The sequence below is a fragment of the Zootermopsis nevadensis genome, unplaced genomic scaffold, assembly GCF_977971745.1.
Source record: "Zootermopsis nevadensis isolate Lab colony 2312 unplaced genomic scaffold, Znev_1.0 Znev_ptg000001l, whole genome shotgun sequence".
Lineage (NCBI taxonomy): Eukaryota > Metazoa > Arthropoda > Insecta > Blattodea > Termopsidae > Zootermopsis > Zootermopsis nevadensis.
Window position 1 is genome coordinate 19700597 of NW_028259133.1, and position 13686 is coordinate 19714282.

The following is a 13686-nucleotide window of genomic DNA, read 5'->3' on the forward strand; positions in this document are numbered from 1 at the left end:
ATATTTCTTCAGTCTTTCACCCTCCGCCTTTGAGGTCGGGAGAATTCTGCAGCTACGATGGACACGTGGGAATTGATAAGGGAACTTGGTGATTTTGTAGCACCGTTTTCGCATAATATTCCGGATACATTGTGTAAGAATCACAGCCTTGCTTATTTCAATGGACTGCTAAATGGAACATCATGGGCCAAGAGCAGTAAGTAATTAAGATTAATATTGAACAAAATTCGTGTAAATTGTACGGTCTTATTATTGTGGACTTAAGCTTTATCGATTATTAAATTACACATTTTGTGCAATACAGAATTTAGTTAAAAACAGTATTTTCTTGGATAAAATAATTTCATTATTTTAATCAGACTAAATCCACGTAATGTTCTTGGTTTTCCTGCCCGTCACATTTTGTAAACTCTGCTCACTTCCTTTTTTACTTAAACAACGTGTTTCGAACAAATGTGGCCATCATCAGGTTCAATTAACTTCTTCTATGTTATTGCACATAACATTGTCAAATCTGTTGCCTTAAAACTCCGTAATTATCACAAAATAGTGTTACTATTAATAAAAAAAAATTGTAATTATCTGTACGCTGGATTATTTATTATCTTTATTCTGGTAGATGTTAAATTCAGTCGGTCTGCAAACTTTAAAATTATATAAATTCCAAACTACTGTGGTATCTGTGATTTACATAAGAGGTTTAATTTTAAGTAAATAACTCGCATTGCCTGTATTTTATTTCTTTCGTTTTCAGTGTGGGATTCTTCAGCGAAATTACAGTCTGGTCTCTTGACGGGGAACCTCAACTCGTTCGGCAACTTTGACGAATGCATCTCCGTCACAGACGTCCAGCACGAGAATGGAAATTTCAGCGGACAACATTGCCTCACGACTCTAAACCTTGTTAACGTATCAAAAACTGACGTCATGGGAAACATTCTGGGGCAGATCATGGATCAAGAGGAAATGATAAATATGGGGGTGCGAGAATTCGAGAGACTATTTTGACCATTTGTCTCCTACTGAGAGAAATTCTACATTTCCAGAAAGATTGACACAGTGCAACACAAAAAACTTGAATGTTCCATGGAAAAGTTAAAATACGAAAAATATACCAGAAATAGCTCGTAATAATAAGAAAGCCATTGAAGATGATTTATTAATGGAATTATTTCTTGTATTAGTTTTGTATATATGACAATTTTAAAGGATTCTGACGACGGTTTATTATATTCAAAATTACGAAAATGTTGGACTTGCCTTTCGCGTTCGCTCCAGTGACAGGCTGGCTCTTTTTAACGGACCCGACTGAGATGCCCCGTCCTCTCTTAACATGAGGACGGAAACAAATCTAGTTTCCGTAACGTCATTTAGAATACCAGACAATGAACGAAGCCCAGGGATTTCGAAAATTTTGTATATTTCACCGTCAGACCCCTTATGCATCACACACATTAAGAAATATGAATAAAATTTACTTTTGTTTGCTGCATTTAAAAACTAAAAGACCATAATGTATAAATAAAAACATAGAATCGCAGTTCCAGAGATATGGATAAAGATTTATTTACATTAAATATTTAAAGAATTCAGTTTCTAAAAATAGCCGTCTTCTGGGATGTAGAACTGTTAAGTTCGGTTGGTATTAATTGACATTTTTAGGAGGTTAGAGGCGGTAATCTCGCCTAAAATGTCGGCCGTTATCTACCAAACTATACGGCGCTACGCCCCAGAAAAATTTCAATTACCGTGAGATCTTAAGATTTCATACTTAAGTCTCTCTTGCAGCTGGGATCACTGTTGTCGAAAGGTATGCGCTGGGGCATCTGTATTCCGTCTTCCTGCACACCTGAAGACCTGACTGTTGCAATGTCGGCATATTTCGGTAACGAATCCGGCGTCAATGTTTCTGTCAACGACACGGACTGCCATACTGAATCAGCAAATCACTTCAGCTCAGTTGATAATGCTGCTATGTAAGTTACCCTCTTTCAAAATGGTGGCGGTTGTGACCTGTGCATGGCAATGTTATTTTATTATTATTAAGTGTTCTGTCTTACGACGGGTCCATTGCTCTGCCCAAAAAGAGCTCTCCAGTTTTCCCTATTCTCGGCTTCTCGCTTTAATTCCTGGAACGTCATCTTCTTTCCTTGTTTAAGATCGTCGGTTAGCTGTATCAATCTTCTTCCCAGTCCTCTCTTTCCTTCAACCTGGCCTTCGGTGATATCACTCAGTAATCCATTCCTTCTCATAATATGTCCCAGCCAGTTAGCGTTCCTTCGTGTAATCGCCTGCAGAATGTTTCTTTGCTCGTTGACTCTCCTCAATACTTCTTCGTTGGTCACTCGATCCGTCCACCTGATCTTCTCTATTCTTCTCCAACACCACATTTCGAAACTCTCCAGGTATTTCTGTTCCTTCTTCCTGAGTGTCCAAGTCTCTGCTCCATACAGTACAGTAAATTATTCTCGGGATACTAGTGTGTCAGGTGATTGTAAGGCGAAAAACCGACGTTTCGAGAGCCATTTTCGTCATTGTCCTCAGGGTACTGAAGGTAACGTTGGTTTTATCGCCTTTCAACCACTTGGCACGGCTGGTATACCAAAAAGAATATAGTCGCCGTTAAAACTCCAGTTCATACAATTTTACATCTGTTTAAATTTAAATAGAATTATATTAATATGTATGTAACGAAAACTATTCGTTTATGAATCAATATCTTTTGTTCCAGAATAATTTTTCTTGGGCTCCTGTTGGTTGTTATTCTGAGTACTGGATACGAATTTTTTAAAGGTATGACTGGAAAAATCAGTTAAATATAAGTTAAATCTCATTGGTATAGATATAAATACTTCGTGCTAATACTTGACGAAAATTATCGCAACGGGTAATCTCCGAATTATTTTAGGACTAAATATAACTAGCAAACAGACGTCTTAAATTAAACGAGAATTTATAATTATCAAAGTCCCTTCTTCATATTCTTGTTATATTTAGTAAAGTAATTTCCTTTGAATAATCCGCCCCCAAGTGTCTGCATAGAAAACCGTAATAAATACGAACTTGAATACCAGCTTCAGTTACGTTTTAAATTCCAACTCTTTTTTTTTTCACTAATTTCTGTTAAACTAAAACATGTTTGCAGGGAATTTACCAAGTCACAATGCTTGATGTTCGGTACATAACAAACAACTGCTTTATCGGTAGGTCCTTCTAGAATGACATAAATACTTTGTGATGAGGTTTCTGCATCAGTATAGAAAATACATTGTCCTGGGTATGTTCGAGGCTTGAACGTATTGAATTTTCGTGTAATGCTTTAAAGTATTGGTTATAAGGATTTTTTTTTTTTTTTTTTTAAGAATTCATGAACGGAGATATAATTCGGAGATGGAATTTACAACCATCTTCCTCAACCATAAGTCTGGCCTCCATGGACACAAATCCTACGACATCTACTTCGGGTTTTGAAGCGCATCCTCATGGAGCAAAATATCCTTCTGAAATGCCTCGGACAGGAGTTGTGGAAATTTCTTGTTCGAATGGAGAAGGATCAAGTCAACTGCTGTACCCAGGACCTTCTCAATCAAGTCTGACTAGATCCGGTTCGGGATACCTGCCTGATGGTTCTCATTCATCGTCATCATCAAATCAGTCTTTACATCCGAAGGCGATGACCCAGTTCCTCGAGGCACAGGCAAGTCGTCGACGCGAAGAAGCTTTGATGGAAACGCCTCAGACTACATCAACCGAATCTGAGAAAGGCTTGGCACCAGAAGGGAATGTTACAGAGATATTTGAAGCAGGAACAAATATTCCTCAACAACCCGAAGATGCTTCGCCAACACGAACACCAACACCCTTAGACTCCGAATTTGACCCTTGGACTACTTTCTCTCTACTAAGCAATGGGAAGAAAGTCTTCAGTTTTGAACATCCAAAATATACGCTAAAGTCACTCTACGGTATAAAATTCCTGAGCATTTGCTGGGTTATCATTGCTCATACCTGTTCCATGACAGACAGTCTGCCAGCAATAAACTACATGAACATCACACAGGTGAGTGTACTTCATAATACGAAATAAATAATATGGATTTAAAATTTGGCGATGTTAATATTCCCTTACATGCAAGAAATATGCCAAATTTCACAAAATGTTTGAGATGACTGATAATGGGATATAATTCAGGTTCACAAGGTCTTGTAGACGCTAGTATCGCATGTAACTTCATTGTGAAATTGTAGGTAAATATCAAAGTTTTGGATGAACTTACTACCTTGATATTTAGCCCTGAAGATGGAGGCGTCAAAATATAGATTACGATCGAATTTGTTCGAGAATAATTTATATCAGCAAAGAAATGTTGTCGCTTTGCTTCTTAAATCGAAAACTCGCTAGCCACGTGTGATGATTGTTCCAGTTCACCAGTCGGTGGCCCGCCGTTCTGCTACTGAACGTCTCCCTTTCCGCCGACACTTTCCTGGTCATCAGTGGAGTCCTGATCACGTACAACTTCCTAACGGACATGAAACGACGAGGCATCTATCGTCGGACCTCAAATCGTCTGTCCAGGACTGGACTCCAGGGCAAATTCTTCATTCGCTATTTGCCGGTCTATTATTTACACCGTTATGCCAGGTATGCTACCGTCAGCGTTGAGCCTGCTACGTTACACGGAAATAACAACAAATTGTCTTCTTAATACGTGATTATTACAATTTTTAGTCACATGAAAGAAAACCCAATTTTTCTAAGTCATCCATAATAGAAATTCTTAATTATTCAATTTGTTTATTATTTAATTGTCAGTAATTGGCTACACCACGTGGAATGATAGGGTGATTGATGATTAGTGAATTGTAAGGATATGGAAGGAAGCCAAAGTGGTCTAATTTAAGGTATTATTCCTGTTCTTTCAATAGGGGGACTGAGAAAAATTAAGAAAATAAGAGGATACCAAACTTCTGTCTTAGACTTTAAACCCGGGAACTCCCGATCACTAGGCAAGTGTATTAAAAACTCTGCAACGGCCTTGAATCCTATCAAAATATAAATTTTACTGCAATTACACGGGAATAACTTCTTTGGCCAGAATGGCAGACACTTTCCACGTCAAAGTTCTAACGTTGCATTTTATCCCCTGAACATCAGATCAGAAAGAAGGTAATAAATTCCTCATAAAGGATTTTAGCTTTGCAGTAACTTGATTTAGAAGCTGACAGTCGCGTAGCTATTAAAATTCCAGCCCCCCCCCTCCTGTGTAAACTAAAACCCAGCACAGATTTGTCAGCCAGATGAATCCAGTTCACGACCTGTCTGTTTTAAACTTTGTTACGAATCCACTTGAGCCGAGAAAATCCTTTAGGTTTTCCGATAGAAAATGGTATAGTCGTTTCTAATCTTTCCCACGCATGCTACATATCCCGCCAATCTTCTCGCCCTGGATTTGTTTATAGAGTGTCTTCCTTAGTTCAGATTTGTTGTGCCACAGGTTGACCCCTGCGTTAGCCGCCGTGTTGCTGTTTCAAGTCAGTCTCCTTAAACATCTGGGCTCTGGACCGTTTTGGGATGCTGGTAACGGCTATGACGCTGAAGTGTGTCGTGAGAATTGGGCCGGTACCCTGACCTACTTGCAGAATTATATAAGTCCAGATAAAATTGTAAGTACTATTCTCATATTATTCTTAAATCTTTAATGGTATGCTGTTCATTAACTGCATTTTTTCCCTTAGTGTACTCGTGGGTTTCCTATGATTCTAACTATAAACACCGATTATTTCCTTAAACAGCTTTAACCAGTTGATCTTTGTATTGGTGAAGTGTGGTGTTTTCTTCGCGGTACGGACTAAAATTTTAAAAATTCTTTAGATGCTCTTTGGCTTAGACAAATCGACCTTGTCTAAAACTCCTCTTGTTCTATAACACTACTTAATGTTTGGGATAGCATTGAAGCGTTTGGTTTGAGAACTTCGTATAAGTAATTTTAACAGCTATTCATGAGATGATAAAGTTGCGTCATATTGTGATAAATATATATTTGTTTAAATCTTGTCAGTCTAATCACAATACAATTCCTATTAAATATTAAAATATTATCATAATTAACATTTAAATATTTAAAATATATTAAATGATGTTTGTATTATTATTTGTTTTTAATACAATAAAATCTGGAAGAAAACATCACTTCAAATCTGATAGACATCTGACTAAAAAGTTGCATTTAAGAAATTATATTTAAGTTTATATAATTTTATACACCTGAAGATGGTTCTTTTAGAGCCGAAACATGTCGTGTAAAAAGTGATGATCTAATGTAAATCGAACATTTTGATAGAGAACATCATGTAATATATTTTAAATATTTAAATGTTAATTATAGTAATATTTTAATATTTAATAGGAATTTTATTGTGATTAGACTGACAAGATTTAAACAAGTAATTTTAAATAAATTAACTTCCGATTGACAAAAATAGTAAGCCAAAAAGTGAATACGCGGATATTTTTGTTACTAAGAGATAAATACATAGGAGGAACGTACCGGAAGACGTGGTCACTTACCAACTCAATCGGGCGTATTAAACCGATGTTGTTTTTTTTTCAGTGTCTAGTGCACAGTTGGTATCTGATGGTGGACATGCAGTTGTACGTAATTTCTCCGATAATCTTACTGCTCCTGTTGGCGTGGAACAAGAAGAGGGCTCTCATTACTGTTGGTGTCCTGATTTGGGTAGGAATGTTTGTGACCTTCAACGTCAACTACTGGTTGAAGCTGCCCGTTGGTCTCCCGATCGATGAGTAAGTTTTACTCTCATCTTCTTAATTTAACATCCGTTTTAATATTATGGAATCTACGTCTAGGTCGTCCATGTTGTCACTTCTGATCTATCGAATCGAAACTATGTATGTATTTATTTTTCAAGGTGATAATTCGCTCCTCACACTCGCTGTATTTTTACATTTTTTTAAAGTACGCTGTTTAACCATGTTTGGTTGTCTTTTAACCAGATTCATAGCTGTAAATTAAGTTCAAAATTGACAAACAGGAGATAGACATAAATCAATCTCGTACAGTAAATTAAATTTCTCAAAGAAATAAATTTGTCTCTGCTTAGTACAAGAGTTTTTGTAAAGATTTAGAAAATAAATCTTTTTCTCTGCATATGTGATTTTCATAAATCAGTGATAACGGCTTTGTAATCCTGGGGTCTCGGGTTCGATTCCCGGCGGTGCCCGAATTTATAACTTGTGTTGGGCAAGGCCGTGGTCTAGGCAACACGGAGTTTTCCTCCGTGGCATCCCAACAATTACTCCATTCACACACAGAAGAAGGCAATGGCAAACCACTTCTGGATCATCTGCCAAGAATGTATATGAACTGGTCCCAGTCCGAGAAAAGGATGGAAGGATCCTGTTCATATGGACCTGTCGTCAGACAGAACACTAAATAAATAAAATAAATCAAGGAACCTTAAAATCGCCAGCTCGATTAACACAATATCCCCCAATCTTAAAAATAACATATGCAGAAATTATCATTAAAATTTGTGAAAATATTTAATAAGACTGCTACCTCAACACAACAATTTAAAATTTGTTTCAGGCGATCAAAGTGGCCACTGAAGAACATGTATGATAACGTGGCAACGCATACGCGATTTTCCTCTTGGATGATTGGAAATGCGGTCGGTTACATCCTCTACAGCTACAGAACGAAGGGGAAGATAGAAATCGAAATGAGTCCTGTAAGTTTCCACGGTTTTCTCTTAAAAGAATTCAAAATAAAACACGCCGAAGAGATCAATATATTTTTTTTATCTGTGCCTAAATAAGGTTATGTACTAAGCAATTCATGCGAGTTTTAGATTCATTCTAATAGTGAGATTTTAGGTTCTCACGGCTACGAGGAAGATGACTGCCTTCTGAGATAATGGACCTGAAGTCTGGTAGAAGTTAAATACGTTTTATCGGGGTGACGAAACGTCTGTAATACTTTACACAGACTATACGACGCAATATCCTAAAAGACAGCCATCTTAATTCTAAAGGATTCTGGCTATTGTCTGTTAAAATCAGCTTTAATGCGTGTCCAAACTTGGCTTTCGTCTGGTATCCTGATAAAAGTTTCGACTTTTTCCGCTGATCACGGAAACGGATTTAGTTTCCGAAACTTTGTTCTCTTAAAAATTCCACACTATGAACGAAGTCCAGAAACCCATTAATACAGAGTCCTAGATTAATTATCTCAACGACTTTATTTATTAAATATATAAGATGTCACGGGATCAATAATACATTTTTATTACAGTGATTTGACTGTTTTGTATCGGATGACTTCAGTTTAAGGATATGTTCCGTGTTTTGTCGTAGACTACTTTGCTGTTCGGGTGGGTTTCTACCACTATGGCATTCGTGTATTCCCTGTTCGGAGTTATTACCTTCCAGCATCCCAACTATGAGGTCCTTGCAGTTTCGGACGCATTATATAACAGCACCTACCACGCCTTTTGGTCACTGGGTGTAGGATGGATCATTATTGCCTGTGAGTCAAATTACGGAGGTAAGTAATCGATATATAATTAATCAATATTTCTCCTGTATCGGATATCCTAATAGGCAAACTATTTATGCATGATGAGACTACTTTACTCTATAGAATTAAAAGCTTATGTTGATGAGTGACTGTGTAAATCTGATGGTCGCTTAACTATTCAAAAAAATTTGTGCCTTATATGTAATTCTACAGATAGTTATTGTGTTCACAAAATCCAGCTACTTAACTCGTCTTGGTCAATCAATCTAGTGTACAATATTACACATCGAAAAATTAGTTTTAATACTGCCCTCTGCCTAAGTCTAAATTACATTTGTGTGTATTTATATCGTATTTTCCGTTCGCGGTACTCGCCCCGACCTTCCGCTGCCGACGTTTCGTGAAAATAAATTTTAATGTTGCAGTCGTCCCAAATATTTTAACTTTAAATATTTTTAAGGTAGTATATTTGCGTCATATTGTGAATTAGTTTAATATTTTAATATTTTCCGTCAAATCACAATTTTAATAAGATAATAAAATATAAAATATTTAAAATATCATTTCAAGTTCCGTATCGAATGATCGATTTACAAATTGGAACGTGAAATGATATTTTAAATATTTTATATTTTATTATCTTATTAAAATTGTGATTTGACGGAAAATATTAAAATATTTAAATATTTTATTATCCATCTTAGTAGATTTTATAATTCAGTCTGATGACAAAACCTGCACATATAGTGCGTAACAAATGAAATTAATAAAATAAGCTCTACTTTCGCTGACTGTGACTAATTTCTTATTGAATTCATTAAATTAACGTCGAAAATTTTACAGGGCTTGAAAATCATTACACAGTGATCTTAATACAGCACACCACATTACTTGGATCTTCCTATATAGTGTCTTTTTTTGTACTTAAAAAGCATTTTTTTAATTAAAGTTCAAGAACAGTATTAACTACAAAAATCTTAAAATATTTCTAATAGGATAATAAAGCTAACAACCACAATCTTAATTTGTTGTTAAAGCGTACGTACTGTTACAGGTGTTATTCACTCGATGTTGTCATGGAAGCTGTTTCAGCCTCTTAGCCGACTTACCTTCTGTATGTACCTGGTACATATGCCGCTGATGGCATCTAAAGCATTTATGACTAGAGTTCCTATCTACTCCAGCGGAATTAATGTTGTAAGTTAGTCCATGTAATTTGATTACAATTTCGTAGTTTTTCATTTAAGATATTAGACCCTTAACATAAATACTGATATGAAGATTTCAAGTATCATAAATTAATTGGAATCTCGACAATTTTCGAAAACTAATCGTCTTATCCCTGACAAAAATCTCAGCAAACGTATCTCGTTTCTGGAAGGAATCGAGTAGAAATTGAGCAATTGATATCGTATTTTTTTTTTCCACGTTGTGGAATGTTAAGACTTCATTTTGCATAAATTTAATCCTTCAGTGGCTTTATAACAACCTTCGCATTAGGTTGGTATGTAGATAGATACTCTAAATGAAGTGACTGAATTATCTAATTTTATACTGTTTTACGTTCATATATTTTCAGCTATGTCCCATCTTCGGAGACATACTCTCTTGCATTCTGCTTGCCATCGCCCTGTCGTTATGTGTGGAGCTGCCTTTTATCAGGCTGTTCAAATACGTTACTATGAAAGTGGGACGTAAGTATCACAATTGTAATTATTATGTCATTACTCTTCATACAAAACATTTCACCAAGAAATTCAACACTATTTTCATGGAGCAGTCCTCATTGATTACCTCAGAGGGCTATAATTTTCCGTTTATGGAATTCGAAAATTTATTTCGTTAAAATAATATTCCTAGTTAGAAACAGACTTCATCCTCTGTAGTTCTACAGCAAATGACGTATTTTTTATGAATTTTATATGATTCGAGTGAACGGTATTTATTACCATAAACAGCATTAACTATTTCATCTTTTAATGGCGAAGTGTAGTGTTTACTTTGAGGTACGGACTCAGTTCTTAACATCAGATGAGCAGGCCTTTTCTTCTCCAGTCTACCTTTATCAGAAGTATTAGTTGGTACTGCCCGGAAAAATACAAAAATGTATACCGGTTGACTGTGACGTGTCTCACCCCTTTTCCTTCCACTTCGTCATTTATTTGTTCTTCTTCAAGGAGACGTGTTCTCTCCGTCTCTTCCAACTTTATCTCGTTATATGCAAGCCACTCACTGTATATTTTACTTCTTAACTACGTTTGTTTGTGTGGTCTTTATTATCGAATTTCTTATCAGTTCCAGTCAGACAAACTACTCCTCTGAATGGAAGCTGGTCCTTGCCAGAAAGAGTTCCCCTGTTGCGTGACTTGGCAATTGGTAGTTACCAGGCACTAGCCTCGCGTATGAGAATTTGCAGCCAGACTACACGAACACAGTCGACGGCTAGTATTTCTAATTTGGCACCTATACGTGAAAGGATTCCCATGCCACCTGCTTCAGCAGTTCAACAAGTTACAACTTTGCACCAGGAGGGTGATTCACAAACTGGAGTCGGTTCCTCTGAGATTTCTCAGCAAGTCACTTCAAAACACGCTAAGTTGTCTTCAGATTAAGTCTTAAAATAAACGGTCACCCGAAGGATATTTCAATATATACATTTCCAATATGACTTATATTAATTCGTTAATAGGGTATAACATTTTCCATTTGTTTTGAAGAATCTGGAAATGATTGTCTACATTTAAATATGAAAAAATTGAAATTTGGTAAACTTTTTTATAGATTTTATATTTCTCCAAACGTCTGTTTGAACAAAACACATGAATAGTTTTCAGACTTTTGTTAAATTTCATAATCATTTTGAATCTAATTGCAGTTCCTAAATTGTAAGCAACAGTACTAACTAGTCTCAACTTTGAAAACTAGCGTGATGTCATCAGATGATAGATAATTATGTTCGTGCAGAACTTGAATTGTACATCACTGCACCAATTAAGTGTTAACAACTTTTCATTATTAACTTATTTAATTGTGCCAAATTTACGGCATAAAGAAAATAGAATTTCCGGTTCACTTCAATGAAAGCACTCGAGATTATTTATTATACATTAATATGTATTTGAAACTAATTTCCTTCAGTCAAAATTTGAAGGTATTATTGTAAGAGTATTATTTATGTACTGAATATGAGTCTATGAACACTTTAAAAGTGTTGTACATTTGATATTGTTGAATAATTATTTATGAATAAAATACATAAAATATAATTATAAAGATAGTTGGTACTTTGTAATTCTTAAAAATCTGGCACATTTTATATAATGTTTTGTGTAATAAAATTGGAATATGAATAAGGTTATTTCTTATAATTTCACAAGTCTTCGGTCATACCTCAGTCAAAACCTGGATTATAATAATCTGAATACAATCTTTTATCCCAGAATATTTTGGAGGAAAACAGTAAAGTCTAACACCCACTTCTCCATCAAATAAGTTAAAATAATTTGGGTAATCATAAGAAAATTCTTCTTACATATACGAGCGAATTGATTCACGTCATACCGTAGCATACAGCAATTCTTTTAAGTACTTTCGTCATTCTGTCATCGTGCACATAAAGTACAGCTCTTCTGTCAGACTGGACCTTCAACGTATTTGAAGAACAAAATTGTTACTTGGAATCATTGAGTCTAATGGGCCTTTTAAAACTTTCTTTCTTCGAAATGCTAAATCAGTCTTGTTGCCTACGCGTTCAGACCCTAAGTCGTTTCGTAACTGCTTAATGGATCAAACACTGGCCAAAATTTTTATATTAATATGGCCAAAATGAGGGGAAAATTAAATGGACACTCAGTATTTACGATGAACAAAATTTTAGATTCTGTAACTAGTAAGTTTATAAAAATAAACTATTTCTTTATGCAAACTGTTGTTAAATTACAGCTTCCCATCATAACTTTAACAGGATTTGTAAATCCCGTAAAAGTCGTGGGAATATTCCTAAGACATAAAAATTGTGCAATAAATATGTGATAATTTAAGTGATCGGCTACATATTCCATCATTTCCTTTAATAAAAAGTAATCTTCCTCCTGCTTTCGTCTCTGTTTCTTTATAAATCATCAATACTAAGCCATAGTTTCTTGAACAATGCGGTTCGTGCTTCGTACGCCATACGTCATCCTTTATTTGCCACCGAATATTCAACGATCTTGGACTTTAAATTCCTGGTTTATAGTCCCTTCTTCAATTGATCTCTTTGAAACAACACGCGACATGTCAGTTTTCCCATTAAGTTGCGTTTTATCTGAAACAGAAGTAATGTCGGCTTAAAATAAGCAGATTAAGTATTAACTAAAATATTTATAAATCTAATTGATCCTGTGTTTTCAAAATCGGATAATAAATTCTATAGGATGACCAAATAGAGGAAAAGGGATAGACGATTTATGAAAACGCACCCACGGAGAAGATTCATACAAAATTTTTGACGGAAAACGTTAAGGGAAAAGGACCACTGGGAAGATCTAAGCTTAGATAGAAAAACACGTCAAGAAACAGCGTGTGACAAGGTTGAATGGATTTATCTGGCTAAATGCAGAGACTGTTGGTCTCTTGTGAACACGGCAATGAACATGAGGATTCCAGAAAACTCAGAAAATATCTTGACTAGCTGAGCGACTATTAGCTTTTCAAAAATAATTCCCCATAGCGCAGTTTTAATCGTTCATATAACATGACTGCATGTTCCTGACAACTGAAATACAACACCATATAATAAATAATTTTATATCTGCATCGATCAGGTGGGAAATACATTATCGTTTTACAAAAGTGCTAACACGTTCCAACAAACTGTAGTATGTAAGACTTGAGGTTCTCACAGCGGTGAGTCTGAAGACTTCTGTCTTCTGGGTTGTTGCGCTGTGTAGTCTGGTCGATGTTAACCAACGTTTCAGAGGTCATACTGCCTCCGTCATCAGGGCGATGAGTATGAAGATTTCTGTCTTCTGGGTTGTTGCGCTGTGTAGTCTGGTCGATGTTTACCAACGTTTCAGAGGTCATACTGCCTCCGTCATCAGAGTCTGAAGATTTCTGTCTTCTCGGTTGTTGCGCTGTGTAGTCTGGTCGATGTTAACCAACGTTT

At 35.8% G+C, this 13686-nt stretch overlaps 2 protein-coding genes across 2 annotated transcripts in view; one reads left to right on the plus strand and one right to left on the minus strand.

Annotated features, from left to right (window-relative positions):
- On the plus strand, nt 1-11893 carry LOC147875245 (uncharacterized). Its single transcript, XM_087345687.1, has 13 exons — nt 1-196; nt 755-981; nt 1789-1976; nt 2732-2793; nt 3363-4060; nt 4425-4642; nt 5496-5664; nt 6612-6805; nt 7611-7752; nt 8378-8567; nt 9595-9737; nt 10120-10234; nt 10836-11893. Exons 1-13 carry the CDS (start codon nt 58-60, stop codon nt 11150-11152), a joined length of 2802 nt encoding a protein of 933 aa, XP_087201813.1. The 5' UTR covers nt 1-57; the 3' UTR covers nt 11153-11893.
- LOC110828255 (uncharacterized) overlaps nt 11861-13686 on the minus strand; it is a 27537-nt gene continuing 25711 nt past the window's right edge. The window contains exon 22 of the mRNA XM_022060806.2: nt 11861-12846. Coding sequence (XP_021916498.2) covers nt 12743-12846 — 104 coding nt within the window. The 3' untranslated portion in view covers nt 11861-12742. The remainder of the gene's footprint in view (nt 12847-13686) is intronic.